Raw genomic sequence first — 21421 nt, 5'->3', positions numbered from 1 at the left:
GTAAATGTGTGGACAAGGAGAACAGAGTTTTGGCTTGTAATTTCATTTATTGCCTCCTTTTAGGTATCACAAATGAGGCAACATTTAATCTAATAGCTGATAAAGCCATAATAGAGCTGGTTCTAACCTTGTTATTTTGTTAACATGTCAACACATAAATGCACAATGTCTATTCCAATAAATTGAGAAACAGTGGGGTCACTGATACATTGTACTCTGATGTCACATGGCCAGTACACAAATGTGGCTGCCAACGCCATTGGTTATTGACCCGTTGTGTTGTCAAACCCTAATTACCGCTTCATTGTGTTGTCACTTAGTGTGCTTTGTGAACAAGATTTGTTTTTCGACAAAGGAAAGAAAACGTTAAACCTGTTTATATGTTAGCGAGGCCTCAGACCATTTTATATATTTATTGTGTGTGCTACATTTCCATCTTGGTTATTCCACGACCCATGATAGCTTTCTTTGTGTTCCTCTCTGGTCTCAGCAGTATAATGTAACATTTGGGACCAAACAGTGCCATCAAGAGGCCAAAACTGGAGGCCAGGATGGCAAATACTTCTACGGCATCTGCATATTTGCCTGGGGAGTTTATGTAAGCAGGAACAAAGGCCACCCACACAGCACAGAAGATCAGCATGCTAAAAGTGATGAGTTTGGCCTCATTGAAGCTATCTGGAAGATTCCTTGCCATAAATGCTAACAGGAAACTAAGTATAGCAAGTAAGCCAATATAACCCATTAACACTGCAAATCCAACTGTGGACCCGACTACACACTCATACACTATTTTGTCATTGTAGTATTGAGTGTTTTTTTGAGGCACTGGTGAGGCAGAGACAAGCCAAGCAGTACAAATCACTGCCTGAATGGATGTAAGAAGCAAAACTGTCCCTCTCTGCTGTCCAGCACCAAACCACTTCAGACTGGCTCCACCTCCTGGCTTGGAGGCCTTGAACACAGCCAGAACCACCATGGTTTTAACAAGAATACAAGAGATACAAAGTACAAAGCTTATCCCAAATGCTGCATGTCTCAATTGACATGTCCACATTCTGGGATGGCCGATAAACAGCAGTGAACACAGGAAACATAGCTTAAGTGATGCTAAGAGCAGGAAACTTAGTTCTGAATTGTTGGCACGTACCATAGGTGTGCTACGGTGATGGATAAAGATTCCTACGACAACAGCACAGATACACGTGCCGAGTAAAGAGGCGGTTGTCAAGCAGATACCAAGAGGCTCTTGATAAGAGAGGAACTCCGTTTCTTTAGGAACACAGTGGTCACGCTGGGGGCTGGACCAGAAGTCCTCTGGACAACTGCTGCACTCCATGGAGTCTGTTAGAATAAGGGAAAAGAGAACACTGACAGTTAAGTTGAATGGGCCACTAATGCCCAAAACTTTATTGCTCGCCATGCAGTGGTGGACATGTGCTTTTATTTACACCTGGGCATCAAGAAAGAGACAAATGTATAATTGCTGGTTTAGGATGTCGTTTTATAATGATACCAACCAGTTTCATTGCTGTACTTTCCCTCAGAACAAGCGACACAGTCATAACAGCAAACAGGCTGTCCCTTTTTTCTGGTCATGCGGCTACCTGGAGAACAGCTCTCACTGCACACGGACTGGGGTGGCTGTCAGGATTGTAAAAGTTATAGAACAGTTATTCAACACTTTTTGATTGTGTTATTGTGTGTCATAAAGTACCAAGATAAAAAGAAAAAACAATAAACAGGATTAACCTGTTTGAAGACAAAGCTCCAGAAGATGTTTTCTTCATCAAGTGTGAGTTCTTCACCTTTGGAGGCAGACTTCTTAACAACACCCACATTCTGAACATTTATTTTTCCATCAGGGAGCCACTGCCAGTTCATGATGTCATATATTGGTAAGGCATCACCATTCTCATCAAATGATACTTGATCCCCAAATGTTGTTGTAAAGTTGACCTTTTCCAAGTAATGTATAAGCTACACAGGGATACAACACAGACATATAATTTGAGAAGGTGAGAACAAATATTTAATGTTGTTGATTTTGCATAAGTATTGTGATGTTCTGTACATTATGATATATTGTGGATTTAGTCATGCTGGTCTACAAATATTATAGTCAAAAACGTCAACCACTTTTGCGATTAAATAATTACGTTTGTCATAAGAAATAGAGCTTTTTTTTGTCTAGTAACTTCTATGATTAAATATGTTGTCTTTTACTCAAAGACAATCTGGAGAGTATGTCTTCTTTCCCGCAAATATATTTCATTAAGTAACTCTAGATGAAGCAGGAGATTTAAAAAACTAAACAGGTGTAGTGCAAACTGATATCACACCTGCCATGGCTCCAGTGTTTGCAAAGCAGCACAGCTGTGCCCACTGAAAGGCCCTCTCCCTGGCACACAGCGCAGCATATCATCAAGAGCATATGCCAGGGCATACACAGCCTTGTAAATATTGTATTCTGGCCTGAGGTTTGAAACATCCAAAAACTCAGTCTCCACACTTGCTAGATCTTCCTGCCCAGTGCATAGAGCTCCCCCAGACGCTTCCACCCAACCTGCTGGAGGTGGTGCAAATTTACACCGAAATGTGTATTCCCAAAACTGACTTACCTGAAATGTAATAAAAAGAAAATATTAACAGAAAAAGCAATTATAAGTATTGAATTTGCAGAAATGATTGTAAGGTAACACTCTTACCATTCTATTCCTATGATTGTTTGACTTGTCTGGATTTGTTTTTAATAGAAAATCCCTGAGCCCTGATATTTCTCCTCGACGGATGGCAATGCCCAGGGTGCCACCCAGGTACGGCATGAGGCGGGTGGTCTGGAGCACAGCTGCTGTAGTCCAGGCTTCACTGGCCATCCACTGCAGGCCTGTCATATTCTGCCTCACCACCTGTAATATATATACAGTATATCTTATTTAATCAAATGTTTAAGACTGATGTATAAATAACATAGCTTATTTAATAGGAATGAATACTTAAACTACTATGAATTACATTTAAAGCAGATATTTTAGATGGGTAGATGAAAAATAGATAGAGATATAGATTGATACTGTAAATACTTCTTCCATTAGTTGAATCATGTGGATCTGATGTGCAAACACAATGACCACACGAGCGGTTGATTTCTTCATTAAAAGGACAATCCTCTTAAGTTCAGCTGGGTTGTCACCCCAGGGCAAAATCTCAGAGTAGGCCAGACAACCTCCAATAGACTCAGTTAAGTCCGATTGGAAGGATCGGGCAACATGGCGGCCATAATCATCATCACTGACCAGCAGACCGGCCCAAGTCCAGCCAAAGTGTTTCATAATCTGAATCATAGCACGCACCTAAATAAATATAGAGCACAGGGATACCTGTTCATATCTCACAATAAAAGAAGAAGATTTTTACCACTACACTTATTTTATATATCAACGTAGTTTCATTAAGAATACACAACGCCAACACAGTACATTTACACACAATTACAGCTCAGTAAACTCTTTGTAAAACATATGTATTGCATTTCTAGAACATAGTTTGTTTCACCTGGAAAGCATCACTTGGGATTGTTCTGAAGAAGGATGGAAACCTCCGCCTATCACTCAGGCAGGAACATGTGGCAAAGTAACTGACCTATAAATACAGTATTCACAAAAATGTGACTTTTAAAAAATTACTTCAAATCAGGGTAAATAAATAAATAATTTCAGCTATTACAAATGAACTGTTTTAAAATATGCATTAAAAAGATAACTTCTACCAAATAAAGCCTGAGATTTAATGTAACATTTACCATCCTTTCACTTTTAAGTATATACACATTTGGTGCATCAAAAGAACAGCTAAAACTGAAGACAGGAAACTTACCATGGGCAATTTGAATAAACCTATCACATCAGATGTGGCGATAGAAAATGTTGAAAAGGAATCTCCCACAATCCCAAGGACTGGGGTGGTCCCTAAACAGGTCTCTTGAAGCAGAAACTGCTCCTCTCGACCGCTGGCTAGTGACAATGCAGCACTGAATCCAATTACAAGTGTGGCACAGTTGTCGTACAGACTGTATCCCAGAGACACATTCTGTAGCAGGTTGGGGTTTTTGTTGATCTCATCAATAGCATAGGCCATGGTCATGGCATGTCTAAACCCTGGAGGGTCAAAACTAACAAAAACATTTCTAGATTAACCACTTGAAAATATATATATATATATAATTATCGGTAAATGGTGTCTACTTCATGTGTTTGAAACTTACCCTTGGCAGCTGAGCTGATTTGGCTCTGACGTGAACGTCGGCTCATGGAAGACAGAGGTGTAGTGAACCTCAAACAGACCACCGAGGATCACATCACCAGCCTTGTGCATCTCATTAAAATTAAACTGTTTCCTTAATTTACAGGAGGAGAAAAGAGAGGAAGACTCAGACAAGAACCAAATCAAGAACAGAAATGTGTCTAGAAATGCCCCCATAATGGCCCTCCTTCCTACACCCATTTGGCTTCATGCAATGTTACCTAATTTTATAAGTAGGGCTAAATCATGTCTTTGGTCATGCTGGTTTTCGTCATAGTTTGACACCGCCCATCGGGGCACAGGCAGTAGTGTAAGGGCAGGGCATACATATCAAACCAGATTTACAGGCAATGTGATGATGACATTATTTTTTTGCTGTATTTTCTGTTAATGTCTTTGTCCAGGGTACTTCATTTGTTTGTTAATTTGAAATTGGAGTGCAACCTAAACTCTGTAGAATGTTGCTGAATGGAAAACATCATCTTTCTAACTTGAATACATAAAGAGGAAAAGAAAAGTAAACAAGAATAAATAAATATAACAGAGATAGCAATTATTTCCAGTTCCGGATCAACCCAGAATAGTCGATTACTCAAGGATTGGATGTTAATGTGACGGATTTGTCTGGCAGTTACCCTGTTGTTTTATAGCAAGATATATGGTTTTGAAACAGACATCATTCCATTCAGAATATGGTGTTGATGAATATCTGATTCTATTTCATACCTACTGACCGCCAGAGGCGGTGCTTTAGCACTGGATATCTTCTGTCTCGCGCATGCGTAGGTCGAATATTTATATCAACAAAGTCACGTGTGACCTCGTACGACCCGGAAGGCATAAATTCCGGTGCCGTCGACGAGTTCAGTCCTTTTCATCTTCTCGCAGCGTAGGTTACTACTTTATGAGTAGATAGGGTTGCCAACTTCCAGAAATGGAAAAACGGGACACATGCATGTGTCCCCTGCGTGCACGTGTGCACGCGCGCGAAGATTTTCGGGTTTCTGGCAGATTTAGTTACTTTTTTTTGTTACTTTATTTCGGTTTTAGGGTTAGGTTAGGGTTATGTTATTTAATTATTTTGGGGGAGCCAGCCCCTAGGGTTCGAAAATGTTTTTGGGGGTCAAACCCCCAAAAACCCTCAAAATGAAAACTATGCATACCTATAACACAATACAAACACAATGGTCTTACACCTGCATTAGGCTACTACATCACATTGTACATCAGCATGTTCAAACCGGATAGGTGAGCACTAGGGACATCTGGGCACCTCGATGTACAATTGGCTATTTTGTCCAAAATGTTAAAAAATAAAATATTTGAAAAATGGTATTAAGTAATGCAAAGTATACATGTGAACATGCACGGTATACATCATTATTAGACTTAAGGTTATCCTTCAACCAACCATTGTTGCTCGCTTGTGCAGTTCTGTGCCAGCATGCTGTTTCAGGTCGTTTTCTCCACCGTGACCTATTGAAAACTCCCTCCGACACAAGGTGCAGAAGACCCGAGACAGATCTCCACTCACGGGCTTTACCCAACTGTGTTTTTCTTCCCACTGTGTGTTGTAAGACACAAGTCTTTTCTTTTTAGAAGGGCCAGGGCCCAGAACCACATCTCTCTCTTCTCCTCTTTCATTATCACCTCCACCGGCAGCGCTCATTTCCCCGCACAACTGAACAGGCTGACATGCCACACACAAACAATGATGCCGCGCCCGCGAAAATCTCACACACACACACACACACACACACACACACACACACACACACACACACACACACACACACACACACACACACACACACACACACACACACACACACACACACACACACACACACACACACACACACACACACACACACACACACACACACACACACACACACACACACACACACACACACACACACACACACACACACACACACACACACACACACACACGTGCGAGCATTGTGCCTGCCCTGTCAACTGAGCGGTCCTAGCGCCCTTCGGATACAGCACACAAATACACAGGCACGCAGCCAGACATACTGCATTGCGCGCAAACAGAAACATATTTTTTATTTTTCCCTTTACCGGGAATCCGGGACAAACAATGTCCCGTACGGGACACGCCCCTTTTGGCTCAAATATGGGACGTCCCGGCTAATACGGGACGGTTGGCAACCCTATGAGTAGAAGCCAAGCTAGCTTACTGAACAATTAAGATCCTAGCTCATCGCTATCTGTAGCCTTGTGATCGTTAGATCGGAGCTGCGGGCTAGAAAGCGCTCACGCTCCAAAGGCTGCGACGAGCTAGCTGTCCGTCCTCCCAAGGGAGGGGACCGCGGTGTTCACCGCTCGGATCTTAGGAGCTCCGGATCGGTAAAGAGCGGACGCTCCTGCACGTCAGCCGGCGCTACCGTTTTTGCTGTTTGTGCTATATATTCTCAAACTAATGAGATAATTGTATACAATTAGCCGAGGGCTCTCGCTAATTGTCACTGCCCAGTTAGCTGAGCGCTTTCGTTCAAGCTAAACTGTTACTGCACTAGTGAAAAGAGTGTCTCCGCACCTCTTTTCACTACAAACATTTGGTTACTTACCTGATTCTATCGTCCAGTTAGCTGAGTGCTAGCCGTTCAAGCTAACTGTTACTGCACTGGTGAAGAGAGCGTCTACCGCCCTCATCTCACTACAAACATTTGGTTACTTAACCGATTCTATCGTCCAGTTAGCTGAGTGCTAGCCCGTTCAAGCTAACTGTTACTGCACTAGGGAAGAGAGCGTTTCCGCCCTCTTCTCACTACAAACATTTGATTCTATCATACCTGATTCTATCGTCCAGTTAGCTGAGCGCTTTCGTTCAAGCTAGACTGTTACTGCACTAGTGAAATGAGCGTCTACGCACCTCCTCTCACTACATACATTGGTTTCTTATCTGATTCTATCGTCCATTTAGCTGAGTGCTAGCTCGTTCAAGCTAACTGTTACTACACTAAGTGAAGAGGGCGTCTCCGCCCTCCTCTCACTACAGACATTTAATTTCTTACCTGTATATCGTCCAGCTAGTTTGAGTGCTCCTGTTCAAGCTAACTGTTACGGCGCTAGTGAAAGAGTGTCTTCGCCCTTCCACGGCGCACAATTGGTTCCTGTGCCATCCTCCAGTTAGCCGAGTGCTCTGGCTCATAGCTAACTTACTACAGCGTTGGTGAAGAGAGTGTTTCCGCTCCCCTCTCCTTGCACACAGTTGGTTTCTGTTCCATCCTCCAGTTAGCTGAGTGCTCTCGCTCAAAGCTAACTCGCTACAGCGCTAGTGAAGAGAGTGTTTCCGCTCCCCTCTCCCTGCACACAGTTGGGTTCTGTTGTATCCTCCAGTTAGCTGAGTGCTCTCGCTCAAAGCTAACTCGCTACAGCGCTAGTGAAGAGAGTGTTTCCGCTCCCCTCTCCCTGCACACAGTTGTCTTAAGAACCATTCCATCTCCAGTTAGCAGAGTGCTTTCGCTCAGACTAACTTGCTACGGCGCTAGTGGAGAGAGTATTCCCGCTCTCCTCTCACAGCATACATACCACTAACTGACCACACACTTGTTCGCACCCCAGTTAGCATAGTGCGTACGCTCACGCTAACTACTTTGTGCTCACTCCCCTCCATTGTGGAGTTTGTTTCCTGGCCAGTTATTTACAGTCAGCTGAGTGCTTCCCCTAAGAGTGGCGCTATGTTTAACGGCTGTAACACCTGTATGGCTTCTCTGCAACCAGAGGATGGCCATGACCTTTGCCCCTCTTGTCTTGGCCTCGAGCATCTGAGGGAGGGCCTTTCGGAGGACTCGTGCATGAATTGTACCATCATGCCTCGTGCGGTAAGAGCTGCTAGACTAGCCAGGGTTGAACTACTGACTGAGGGTGGCCTTCCCCCTGCACAGTCGACTACATCCCAACCTACCCGTCCTAGGCGTCGGGCAGCAGAGGCTGCGGGTGCCCCGCCCAAGAAAAGGACTAAGCCTGATAGGCTGTCCTCTAGGGTGGACCTACTCACTACTGAGGTTGCCCAGATGAAGTCAATCCTCTTGGCTCTCCATTCTGGTGTCCGTACAGAGCACGCCGCTGCACCCAGTCCACCCAGCCCGCCCATGCCTGAACTGATTCCAGAGGACGATGTGTTCTCATTGGCAGCTTCAGCCACTCAATTTAATGAGTATGAAGGAGAGGGCCCGTCCCAGGCTTCTGGGCCTGGCTCCTGTACCTCAGATCATGTATCCTCGGGGGGGGGCGGATGTCGGCTCCATGAGTACCGTCATCCGCATGGCACTGGCTCGCCAGCAGTTGGATGTACAGCAGCCCAAAACAGTGCCTAGCAGTGCATTCTTCAGGCGCACTTTGGCACCCGCCACCTTTGCAGTTCCTCCCTCTTGTGAGTATCTGAGGGAGTTACATGCATGCTGGAGGGACACTAAGACTTTTTCCCGTCTTACGTCCGATGGCCGAGCCCTAGCAGCCATGCAAGATGCGGCAAAGGTCGGCCTTGATCACATGCCGGCTGTGGAGCCTACCATTGCTTCCCTCATAGTTTCCCCTGATGAAGCTCTGAGGTCGGAGGCCAGGTGCCCTCGACCCCAATGTCGGGTCACTGATGACCTGCTCACTAAGGCTTACGATACAGCGGCACGCATGGGCCGTATTGGCAATTCCCTCTCTCACCTCATGCTCGCCCTCTCAGCTTCCCTGCAGCAGGAGGCTCTTAGCGCTTCTGCTATCAGCCTCAGTGACGCCTCATTACAGGCGTTTGCTCTGATGTCAAGAGAGCTTGGGCGCCTGATGTCCACTCTCGTCCAGACTCGTCACCAGGTTTGGCTGGCACAGTCACCTTTATCAGAGGCATGTAGGAGGACTCTCCTTGCTGTCCCAGTGGAGCCCGGGGAACTGTTCGGTTCAGCTGCCATACAGGTGCTTGAACAGACGGGTCCAAGCTAGTCAGACCAGGCAACAGTTCTCAGCTCTTCGCAGAGACATGCCTCCCCCCGGTAGGCCGAGAGGCTCCGCATCTGCCTTCCGAGGCCGCTCCCGTCCACCAGCTCACCCCGGTACCCGCCAGGGACCTCGGTATCCCACGGGGGGGGGCGGCCCGCTACGGTCCTGTTAACTCGCCACCAAGGCAGCCTCGGTATCCGGTGCCTAACCATCGCCCCCCCAGAGCCTCCAGAGGCCGGGGGGCAAGGCGCTGAGGGTCTGGGGCCGGCTGTCGGTTATTTCTCCCAGCAGCAGCTCAACTACTGGGTAGCTCAAGCTTCAGACCCCTGGGTGGTTTCCACCTTAACCCAAGGGTACAAGCTTCAGTTCCGACGCCGACCCACAGCCTTCAGCCGGGTCAAAATGACCACCATAAGCTACCCGGCAAAATAAATCGCCCTAAACCAGGAGCTGTCAGTCCTCCTTGCCAAAGGAGCAATCGAGCCTGTAGACCCCATCTCAAAGCTTCTACTCGACCTACTTCCTGGTAAGGAAGAAAGGCGGTGGACTTCGCCCAATCCTAGATCTAAGGGGACTCAACAAGTTCCTAAAGATCTTACCTTTCCATATGCTGAGCACAGCGGACGTTCTTCGTACCGTTGCCAGGGGGGAATGGTTCACGTCCATCGATTTAAAGGACGCTTATTTTCATGTGCCTATTGTACCTCATCACAGGCAGTTTCTTCGCTTTGCCTTCAGAGGCCGTCATTTTCAGTTCAGGGTGCTCCCATTTGGACTCTCCCTCTCCCCAAGTGTGTTCACCAGGTGTGTCACGGCAGCCCTATCACCCCTGCAGTCTCAGGGTATGAAGATTCTGCCATACTTAGACGACTGGCTAATCTGTGCACCGTCCCGGTTGCAGTCAACCCAGGACACGGCTCTCCTTCTCTCTCATGTCACCCGGCTAGGCCTCAAGGTGAACATGGAGAAGAGTTATCTGAACCCCTCTCAGAGCCTAACCTTCATTGGAGTGGCTCTGGACACAGTCACTATGCGGGCCTGTCCATCTGCTCAGCGCCTGGACAACATTCTCCAGCTTCTTCCCCTCTTCAAAAGGGGCAGGTCTCTGGCATTTATCCTGTTTCTCCGCCTCTTGGGCATGCTGACAGCTGCCTCAACTGTCATTCCCTTGGGCTTGTTATCACTGCGCCCCCTGCAGAGATGGCTGAACGGCCTCCACTTAGACCTCAAGTTGCACAGGCACAAAATAATCAGGGTGTCACAACAGTGCCTCTCCACTCTATCCCCATGGAGGGAGAGGTCATATATGTCGAGGGGCGTGGCCATGGGCTCCGTCCCTTTCCGCAGAGAGACCGTTACGACGGATGCCAGCTTCTCGGGATGGGGTGCGGTGTGGCAAAACAGGACAGCCCGGCAGTGGTCCCGGCAGTGGTCTGTTCTGGACGGCACGGAGCATATCAATGTGCTAGAGCTACGAGCTGTGCACCTAGCACTCAGGCACTTCCTGCCATACCTAAGGGGGAGGCATGTGCTTGTCCGCTCGGACAACATTACAGCAGTGTACCATATAAACCACCAAGGGGGCACCAAATCTGCACGCTTGCTAGAGGTGTCCCAGACTTTCCTGACCTGGGCAGCTCCTTGCCTGGCCAGCCTACGGGCAATGTATCTGCCCGGAGAGCAGAACCAAGTCGCAGACTTCCTCTCCCGTCACAAGCCCCCACCAGGGGAGTGGCGGCTTCATCCAGAGGTGGTGGCCAACATCTGGGGTCTCTTCGGCAGGGCAGAGGTAGATCTCTTTGCCTCGAAGATGTCGACCCACTGCCTCCTGTGGTTCTCCTTGAGCGAGAAAACCAGCCCTTTGGGTCAGGACGCCCTGGCTCATTCATGGCCAGGGTGTCTTCTCTATGCCTATCCACCCCTCCCTCTGATCCTACCAACACTCTGCTTCTTTTGGTGGCCCCCTTCTGGCCAGCCAGGACTTGGTTCTCCCTGCTGCACAGACTCTGTTGCGGGACACTTTGGCGTCTCCCCAACAGGAAGGACCTCTTGTCTCAGCTGGAGGGTCAAATATGGCACCCCGACCCCTGCCGCCTCCAGCTGTGGGTCTGGCCACTGGAGGGCCCGACCTACTGCTGAGCGACTGCATAGAGCCTGTCAGGAGGACTATTCTCAATGCGAGGGCACCATCTACTCGTAGACAGTACGAAAACAGGTGGAAACTGTTCTCTGACTGGTGCCAAGGGAGAAATGAGGACCCAGTACATTGCTCGGTGCCTACTATCCTTGAGTTCCTACAGTCCCTCCTGGATGACGGCCGGTGTCCCGCTACCGTCAGGGTGTATGTGGCTGCTATATCAGCCCAACATGCAAAGGTTGACAACAGTACAGTGGGGAGCCATAGACTGGTATTCCTCTTTTTAAGGGGAGCACTGAGACTTCGCCCCCCGAACATCCCAAGGGCCCCTTCATGGGATCTGCCCTTGGTGCTGGATGCCCTATGTTCGCCTCCCTTTGAACCCTTGTTAGAGACAGAACTGAGGTGGCTCTCAGCCAAGACTGCTTTTCTTCTTTCCATCACCTCAGCAAAGCGTGTAAGCGAGCTTCATGCCTTGTCTGTAAACAGCTCGTGTCTGAGGTGGAACTCAGATGGCTCAGGTGTCACCTTATGGCCGAACATAGCGTTCCTCCCTAAGGTGCTGACACGCTCTCACTTTAATCGGCCTATCCAGCTGGCAGGGTTTGACCCCCCATCAGGAGAGGGGGAAGAGAGGTCAAGACTCCTATGCCCGGTGAGGGCCCTTAGAGCTTATGTCCAGACTACCGCAGGCATGCGTCAGTCTGACCAGCTCTTTTTATGTGCCACTCTACCAGGAGTGTCTCCACGTCATGGGCAACCTTGAGAGGTGTGCCCCTGGAGGACATATGTGCTGCCAACACATCCTCACTCCCAGGTCGGCCTATGTTGACGTTATGTCAAGTCCTATGTCGGCTTTTTCCAACGCAAGGGGGGGGGGGCCTTAGCGTCCATTTTCAACGCAAGGGGGGGGGGGCCCTTAGCGTCAATTTTCAGCTTTCCGGGATGTCCATATGCTTCTATGGACGCTCATGGAAGCACGGCATTCGTTTGTGTCGGCTGACCTTAAAGGCAATGTGAGCGTCCATTCTCATTGGATAACGGAGAATTGTACACCCGGAAGTATTCCCCTTACTGTCGATTGATTTTACAGTGATATCTGCACTACTCATCGACTAAAAAACACCAGATTATCCTTGTTAATTACACAACATTGATTGGTTTAAATTGTGTGCAATGCTTTTGTATTTTTCCCCTTCGATTCGGAGAAACAAATATTTTTTCGGAGTAAAGGATGGCAGAAGACACTACACTACCCAGAATCCCCAGCTATCGTTTGGACTACACCATGTGCTCTGTTTGACAAACCCCGTGATAGTCCTCAAGCTCTGTGATTGGAGAGTGTGCTCCGAGGGTTACGCCGAGCCTCGAACGGCAGACTGTCCAAAACTGGATTTGAACGGGACCACCGCGTCCCCCCCTCCAATATGGCAGAAGCCATCGATCAGCTTAAGATAAGATATACTTTATTGATCCCAAGTTGGAACATTTGCGTTACATCAGCATGTGTAACAGTTAAATATGCAGTGGTGTTTATTTGTAAATCATTTAGTATAATCACACAAATTCTGTGTTTTATATTCAACAATTCTGTGTTCTTTATTTATTGATTGTTCAATACCTGACAAGGCCGGAGATGAAATATCTACATACATCTTATAAGAGTATAATACATTATGTATAATATCAGTTAAAATAAGTGCTTCAACATAGTTAACATTGCTGGAGGTATGCACAAATATTGATAGATGTCTTGTAATGCACTATTGAGGAACCTGCGACCCAAGTGTTTAATTCAATGCATAACTACACCATAGTTGTATGATATGTCAATAAACCTTAGAAAATCTTGAAATCTTGAAAGGGATGTGCAAAATAGTCATTATATACAGTCTTTAATTAACTATTAGTAGAGAATAACGAATAATGAATATACTTTATAGGGATCCTATTAATATCTAATAATAAAAATAATGAAATTCAATAACAGGCTTTAACCACTAGGTGTCCCTTTATATCAGCTGTGCACCTTTATGGTGTAAATACAGCCTATCTACCAATTGGATCAAATATAAAAGTCAGCCGAATTAGTGTTGATACTGCAACGAGACGTATTGTGTGAAAATAAATGTAAGATGTTGTTTAATGGCTGATATATTTATGATCCACGTCACGTTTTCAGTTCCTCATGTTTGTCTAGAAGTCTTCTCATCAGGGCTCTATAAATACAGAACTACGGCAGATATGTAATATTTAATGCAGCCGAACCGTGTATTACAATGCCGTTATGTGATGACTTTTAAAGAGAAAAGCAAGCACACTCGGAATAAAGTATTATTTTATTTTTTTTAAATGTTTTCGGTCTGTTTCCGGTATTTGTTAATGACGATGTGCTGTGAGATGTGAGACTGGAATTGCACAGGGGGAAATAACGTATCTTTAGATGCAGATTTTGTTAAACTAATAAGTTTGCGCTGTGGACCAACACTATACATTGACGGGGAAGGGGGTAGCAATAAAGATAACACTATTAAACAGTTACACAACATAACAGAAATAATATCGATAGCAGCGTCCCTAACAACCACCTTGGTAACAATGAAAACGTTATGGACGCAATTTCCTGAAGTAATCTTCGTAATAACTAGCAAACTAAAGATCATGTACATCCACTGCACACATAATCTGAAATAACAACTCATATTTCTCGCATCAAATGACATCAAAACGCATTTTAATGGCCAAACTAACTTTAAAATAGGCATTTTCCACTGAGAATAAAACGAAGTTCGGCTATGTTTTTTTTTTTCTGCAGGGAGAAATTTGAAGATCACGTGACGTCAAACAGAGCACATGGTGTAGTCCAAATGATAGCTGGGGATTCTGGGTAGTGTAGTGTCTTCTGCCATCCTTTATTCCGAAAAAATATTTGTTTCTCCGAATCGAAGGGGAAAAATACAAAAGCATTGCACACAATTTAAACCAATCAATGTTGTGTAATTAACAAGGATAATCTGGTGTTTTTTAGTCGATGAGTAGTGCAGATATCACTGTAAACTCAATCGACAGTAAGGGGAATACTTACTTCCGGGTGTACAATTCTCCGTTACCCAATGAGAATGGACGCTCACATTGCCTTTAAGGGCAGCCGACACAAACGAATGCCGTGCTTCCATGAGCGTCCATAGAAGCATATGGACATCCCGGAAAGCTTAAAATGGACGCTAAGGGCCCCCCTCTTGCGTTGAAAATGGACGCTAAGGCCCCCCCCTTGCGTTGGAAAAAGCCGACACAGGACTTGACATAACGTCAACATAGGCCGACCTGGGAGTGAGGATGTGTTGGTGCTGCGGCCACATGGGCATCTCCGAGCACATTCGCCAGATTCTACAGGGTGAATGTTGCCGCCCCTCACCCGCTGGGTGTGGTCCTCCTGCAGAGTCCGCCTAGACCATCCTTATAAGGTGAGTATTCAGACTTCCTCGTGACTCTGTTGGTATAGGTCATCCAGTGCTAAAGCACCGCCTCTGGCGGTCAGTAGGTATGAAATAGAACGATAGTTACGTATGTAACTACGGTTCTATGAATACTGGATGACCGCCAGAGTTCTTGGTCACTCGGAATTTCGTGTTTCTGCGAGAAGATTCCATAGGACTGAACTCGTCAACGGCACCGGAACTTATGCCTTCCGGGTCGTACGAGGTCACACGTGACTTTGTTGATATAAATATATTCGACCTACGCATTTGCGAGACAGAAGATATCCAGTGCTAAAGCACCGCCTCTGGCGTTCATCCAGTATTCATAGAACCGTAGTTACATACGTAACTATCGTTTTATCTCTATCTTTTAGTCTTTCGATAGCTCGGGTTGTTTGGAATTGGGGCCACAAGTTGTATATACAAACACCAAAAACAACCAGGTCAGAATCGCTTTGTCTGTCTATATACGTAGATCTCCAATGCTCTGTTTCAGCACTCTGGACACTGCACCCCACAACAAACAATGTTGTTCTCAAACCGCTAAGTAATAGTCACAAGGTTCTCTTTACCAGAGTATTTTTAAACATGAGTATCTGTACTTGAGTAAAGGATGTGTGTACTTTTGCCATCTCTGTGTAACAGAAAACCCAAGAATAAGCAATATATAGGCCTGTTGCATCAAACCTCTGACAACAAATAGATAGCCAGGAGGTGAAATCAAAACTGGGGTAGATTTTTCAAATAGGACTTAATTTTGATCTTAATTTTCATGCAGTCTTTATAAAATATTTTGAACAATGAATACAAAAACACAAGAATACAAAAATAAATTGCTTTTATTTTTATAAAACCACAATACAACACAAATACAGAAATATGATGAAATACAAATCAAAAATGTATACAAATCTGCAGAGTGCAAAGTAACAGCAGTAAAAACTGTGTTACGATTATTGTGTTATGTCATGTTTTCTATGTCTTGTTTTGGGTGTTTTGCTGTTCTCCCTGTCATGTTTTCGTCTGGTCCTTTTCCCTGTGTTTTTCCTCCCGTCGTTAGTTTCCCTGGTGTGTCTAGTTGTCTGATTGTTTTCACCTGTGGCCCTTGTGTTTCTCCTCCCCTGCCCGGCTGTTTCTCGTCTTGTGATTACCCCTCCCTGTATTTAGTCTTGTCTCTTCCTGTGTTCAGTATCGGTTCGTCTTGTGTCATGACTAGTTCGTCGGTGAGTGTTTTGTTTTGTCTTTGTTTATCACCTAGCCTTGAAATAAAGGAATTTTCACTTTGATCTGCATTTGGGTCCTGCCTGTTTCACACACCGTAACATTACGAACCGACCCACAAATGGACCCAGCAGATGATCCATGGGAGGTTGAATTACAGCATTTTACCTTCTATCTGGCTTGCTGCTTCGATTGGTGGAAGGGAGCGTCCAGTGTTCGGCAGAAGAGGGCCGCTCTGGTAGAGGCGCACCGGTTGGCAGCAGAGAAACTATGTTTTGTGGAGTTCTTACCTGACTGGATTTTGGACTTCCTTGAAACATGTGATTCCCGGCCTGCTAGCCCCAGGCATGCTAACTCCATGTCTCCCAATTCCCAACCTGGCACCATACGCCTTGGTGGGTTCCGCCTGAAGTCAACCCGTGCTTCTGCCCCAGTTCCTGCTCCTGTCCAGGAGTTGTATTCCGGAACTCGGCTGGCTGATGGAGGTCCACAGAGTATTCAGGCGGCTGCTAAGAGGAGTCGTCGCAAGGCCAGGCTAGCAGCCCGAGCAGCCATGGTTCCGGCTACAGAACCGGCCCACACAGCCATGGTTCCAGACCCAGTTCTGGCCCCAGCAGCCATGGATTCGGCTCCGGAACCGGACCTTACAGCCATGTTTCCAGCTCCAGAACCGGACCTTACAGCCATGTTTCCGGCTCCAGAACCGGACCTTACAGCCATGATTCTGGCTTCAATTCCGGCCCCCGCAGCCATGGTTCCAGACCCAGCTCTTACCCCAGCTGCCATAGTCCCATCTCTGGTCCCCTCTCTAGTCTCTTCTCGAGTTCCCCCTCTAGTCCCTTCTCTAGTCCCTTCCCTAGTCCCTCCTCAGGTCACTTCTCTAGTCCCATCTCCAGTCCCCTCTCCAGTCCCCTCTCGAGTCCCTTCTCGAGTCACCTCTCGAGTTCCATCTCTAGTCCCTCCTCTAGTCACTTCTCGAGTCCCCTCTCCAGTTCCCTCTCCAGTTCCCTCTCCAGTTCCCTCTCGAGTTCCCTCCTCTAGTCCCTGCTCTAGTCCCTCCTTTAGTCCCTCCTCTAGTCCCTCCTCGAGTCCCCTCTCGAGTTCCCTCCTCTAGTCTCTCCTCTAGTCCCCTCTGGAGTTCCCTCTCTAGTTCCCCTCTCGAGTCTCCTCTCGAGTCCCCTCTCGAGTTCCCCCTTGGTTCCCCTCTCGAGTCTCCTCTCGAGTCCCCTCTCGAGTCACGTCTCAAGTCCCTACCCAATGTCCCGGTCCGTTGGGGGTCCTGCCAACTCCATGTCCTGTCCCATTGGAGGCCCCGTCGACTACTCCTCTGCCGGGGGTCCTACCAATCGTATGTCTGTCCCGTTGGAGGTCCCGCCGTCTACTCTCCTGCCGGGGGTCCTGCCAGCTCCTTGTCCTGTCTCGTTGGAGGTCCCGCCGACTACTCTCCTGCCGGGGATCCTGCCAACCCTTTGTCCTGTCCCGTTGGAGGTCCTGCCGTCTACTCTCCTGCCGGGGGTCCTGCCAACCCTTTGTCCTGTGCCGTTGGAGGCCCCGCCGACTACTCTCCTGCCGGGGGTCCTGCCAATCCTATGTCCTGTGCCGTTGGAGGCCCCGCCGACTACTCTCCTGCCGGGGGTTCTGCCAACCCTATGTCCTGTCCCGTTGGAGGTCCCGCCGACTGCTCTCCTGCCAGGGGTCCTGCCAATCCCGTGTCCTGGTCCTCTTCCTTGGGGGATCCTGCCGAGGCCTGTCCCACCAGCTCCGACACCGGGTCCTGCCCGGCCTCCGGCGCTGTCCCGTCAGCGCCTTCCTGCCCGGCCTCCGGAGCTGGCTGGTCTTCGCCCTCGAGCCCGGCCCTCTGAGAGCCGCAGTCTTCACCCTCGATCCCGGCCCCCTGAGAGCGACGGCCTTCGCCCTCGAGCCCGGCCCCCTGACTTTCCCGGCCGAGGTCCTCGCCCTCATGCTCGGCCCCCTGAGTTCGCCCGTGGTGGCCTTCGCCCCTCCATAACCCCCACCTTGGACTCTGTCTTGCCCCCGGGCCGTCCGCCCGAGTCCCCCTTCTCGGCTTCTGCCTTGCCCCCGGGCCGTCCGCCCGAGATCCCTTCCGGGTCCTCCGCGGTGCTTCTGGGTTGTCAGCCCAAACCCGTCCTCCTGATCCCCTCCACCCACCCTGGTGGCCCTGTTTTGTCTTTGTTTATCACCTAGCCTTGAAATAAAGGAATTTTCACTTTAATCTGCATTTGGGTCCTGCCTGCTTCACACACCGTAACAAGATGTGACCATGGTGAAAGGCGGTCTTCCTATACCAGGGCATTCATAGCTCTGAAACAATTTCCCTAGGCCTGAAGTGAGATAGAACTGCGGAAAGTGTTACAAATCTACATTTAAAATGTATTCCCAAAACATACAATATTGATATATTGCTGTATATATTACAAAGTCACGCGTGATATCGCATGACCCTGGAAAGCATAAGTTCCGGTGTTGTCAAGGAGTTCAGTCTTATGGAATCTTCTCGCGGGAACACGAGATTCCGAGACAACAACTCTGGCGGTCATCCAGGATTCATAGAACCGTAGTTACATATGTTAACTTTCGTTCTATTACATCCTTACTGACCGCCAGAGGCGGTGCTTGGCAATGAATGACTTATATCAACAGAGTCACGAGGAAACCTGAGTACCCACTATATAGGGATGGACTAGGTGGACTCTGCAGGAGGACCACACCCAATGGGTGAGGGGCGGCAACATTCACTCTGTGGTATCTGGCGAATGTGCTCGGGATGCCCATGGGGGCGCGGCACAGCCGGCCGATTGAGATGAGAGCGTGCCAGCACCTTAGGGAGGAACGCTGTATTCGGCCATAAAGTGACACCCGAGCCATCTGAGTTCCACCTCAGACACGAGCTGTTCACGGACAAGGCCTGTAGCTCGCTTACACGCTTTGCTGAAGTGATGGCAAGAAGGAAAGCAGTCTTGGCTGAGAGCCACTCCAGTTCTGCCTGTGACAAGGGTTCAACGGGAGGCGAGCATAGGGCGTCCAGTACTATTAGCTTTGTTCGTTATTCTCGCATCCAGGAGAGAAGCTTAGGATACATGAGACCAATGGAGTCTCTCGAATAAGGTTCAAATGGGTACTTTAATTAAAATGGCGCAGTAATGTTACAAGCAGAATATTGTTCCGTGAGAAAGCAGCTGTGTTCTCGGCGTCTCGAGCGCGAAGGAAGGGCCGAGAAACACACATCAGCTGTTTAAATATTCCTCCAATGGCTCCTCCTCGTGTGCCGGTTGGCGCCATGGATGTATGATAAGAACTGGATACAGCGTGGGAGGCGGGGCCTCATTCATTCCTATGAGAGTTGCTCATTGGCGCATGATGATAAAATGGGCCAACTTTTGAGAGAGCGAAACGTCACAGATTACCCGTCATGCCTGAGAAGTACCCGTATGTGCGCTCATAGAGCATGCGCAACTTTAACCACGCCCCCCAAAAGGCTCGTTCACATTAAGCACGTCAATTTGCGTACACGTAACAGCACCTGCACGTTCATGACAGCATGGTATTGGATTTGTTATTGTGAAGTAAAAACTTCTTTGCAGCAATGTTGAGCCAATCATGAAATGAGGGAAACTGGATTCGCCTGTCAATACACTGATATTTATTGAGAATTCGTACGGCCGGAGAGATCACAGTATACTACAGTTCTCATGTAAGATACCAGCCAACTCTGAAGACAAAAGCGCCAAGAACACATCTATACCTTAGAAGAGGAGGGCCCTAAAACACGCGGGTTTTCCTTTAATGCGTGCCAGATGTCGAGACAAAGACTCGTTGCATTGCAAGCCCACATGAGCCAAGCTTCTCCCCCCACAAGATATCAGATGACCTCTTGACCTGTGTCTTCCTGAGAAGCTATGGATCACATTACAGGCAGGAATACACTTTAACCATTAAACAGATTCCCGAGGACAAGTCACTAAACTCTATATACTTTAACAAGACTAAAATATTCCTTTACAGATCCAGCCTTTTATCAATTTATGATAATCAATTAACATTAGTCTAAAGAATATTTCAGTCAATACTTAAATCAATAAGCGTCTTCAGAGTTGTGTGGGCTCACTCACATTAATTGCATCAAAAGTAGAACAAGATTGAAAACACTTCAATCACCATGACTTCACACAGTCAACTATAATAGAAAAATCATCTTTCTTCAGTGTTTGGCATCTTTTTGTCAAAAGCACAATAATGAACACACATGAAATATAATAGCAGAATATATGTTTAAAAAATAAGACCTTTTATCATTTATCACTCAGTTAATCTCATTCATCAAACACAAATTCAGCTTACATCTCAAAGATTTACTTTAAGGCAATTACTTATTAAAACACAATTAGAATTTAGGATTATAATAAATCCAATTGAGGTATAAATCAGAATCATGAGAGATCCAGCTAAGGTTCCTAGTTAAGGTATAAATTCACAGTGATGAATCGATCAATCTGTAATCTGTAAAGTTACAGTGTCCTCAATCTTTAACATTACTTTACGTTTACTTCATTACGCTTTATTCAAGAGTAAGGCATGATAACATAATTACATTACTTCAACTATCAATCATTATGTCATTTCAAAATCTGAAGGGAAAACTAAACAATTCTCAAAATGTTTAACAATCTGAAAAGGAAGAATCAAACATTTTATTGTATAACAACCTGAAAAAGAAAAAATCAAAACATCTGTTCTTTATTCAGAGTATCAACTGTAATCAATTTCAATCACTGAATTGGGAGCCTTGTAATCTGGTTTTACCTGGTAATGATTAAGGATAGTAACATTGTCTGTTATAATATTAGAAATATCTTATTGTTCAATACCTTATAAATCTGAAAATATCAATTAATTAATTTGTTTAGTGTGAAAGTGTAATCTGATCTGACAAAATATATTTATCACCACTATTTAACACATATCTGTTCATTGGGAATACAAAAACAATCATTAATTGTACATCTGTAATCATCTGGTCATTCAATTCAAATGTTATCTTTGTATCAGAGCTAGAAGAACATGTCCTCCTCTCTTTATGACACAGAATGTCTGGTGTGTAAAGGCATCCTGATACTGTAGATTAGCACTGAGGTGCTGATTGGCTCAAAACTCTTCTTCATCAGAGCGCCATAACTCAATTATCTGTAGATTAGCACTGAGGTGCTGATTGGCTCAAAACTCTTCTTCATCAGAGCGCCATATCTCAATCCCCCCCAATTGCTCTGCTTTTGTGGCTCAATTCAGTGAGCACTTTATG

At 46.6% G+C, this 21421-nt stretch overlaps 1 protein-coding gene across 1 annotated transcript; it reads right to left on the bottom strand.

Annotated features, from left to right (window-relative positions):
- Window positions 1–424: 424 nt before the first annotated feature.
- On the bottom strand, window positions 425–4479 carry LOC117553787 (extracellular calcium-sensing receptor-like). Its single transcript, XM_034227857.1, has 9 exons — window positions 4265–4479; window positions 3877–4171; window positions 3556–3642; window positions 3084–3353; window positions 2709–2909; window positions 2343–2621; window positions 1753–1980; window positions 1521–1644; window positions 425–1344 (listed from the first exon to the last, which is right to left on the bottom strand). Exons 1-9 carry the CDS (start codon window positions 4477–4479, stop codon window positions 425–427), a joined length of 2619 nt encoding a protein of 872 aa, XP_034083748.1.
- Window positions 4480–21421: the final 16942 nt, after the last annotated feature.

This window comes from Gymnodraco acuticeps, unplaced genomic scaffold, assembly GCF_902827175.1.
Source record: "Gymnodraco acuticeps unplaced genomic scaffold, fGymAcu1.1, whole genome shotgun sequence".
NCBI lineage: Eukaryota > Metazoa > Chordata > Actinopteri > Perciformes > Bathydraconidae > Gymnodraco > Gymnodraco acuticeps.
Note: the sequence above shows the minus strand (reverse complement) of the source record. Positions and strands in the feature narration are given on the sequence as shown.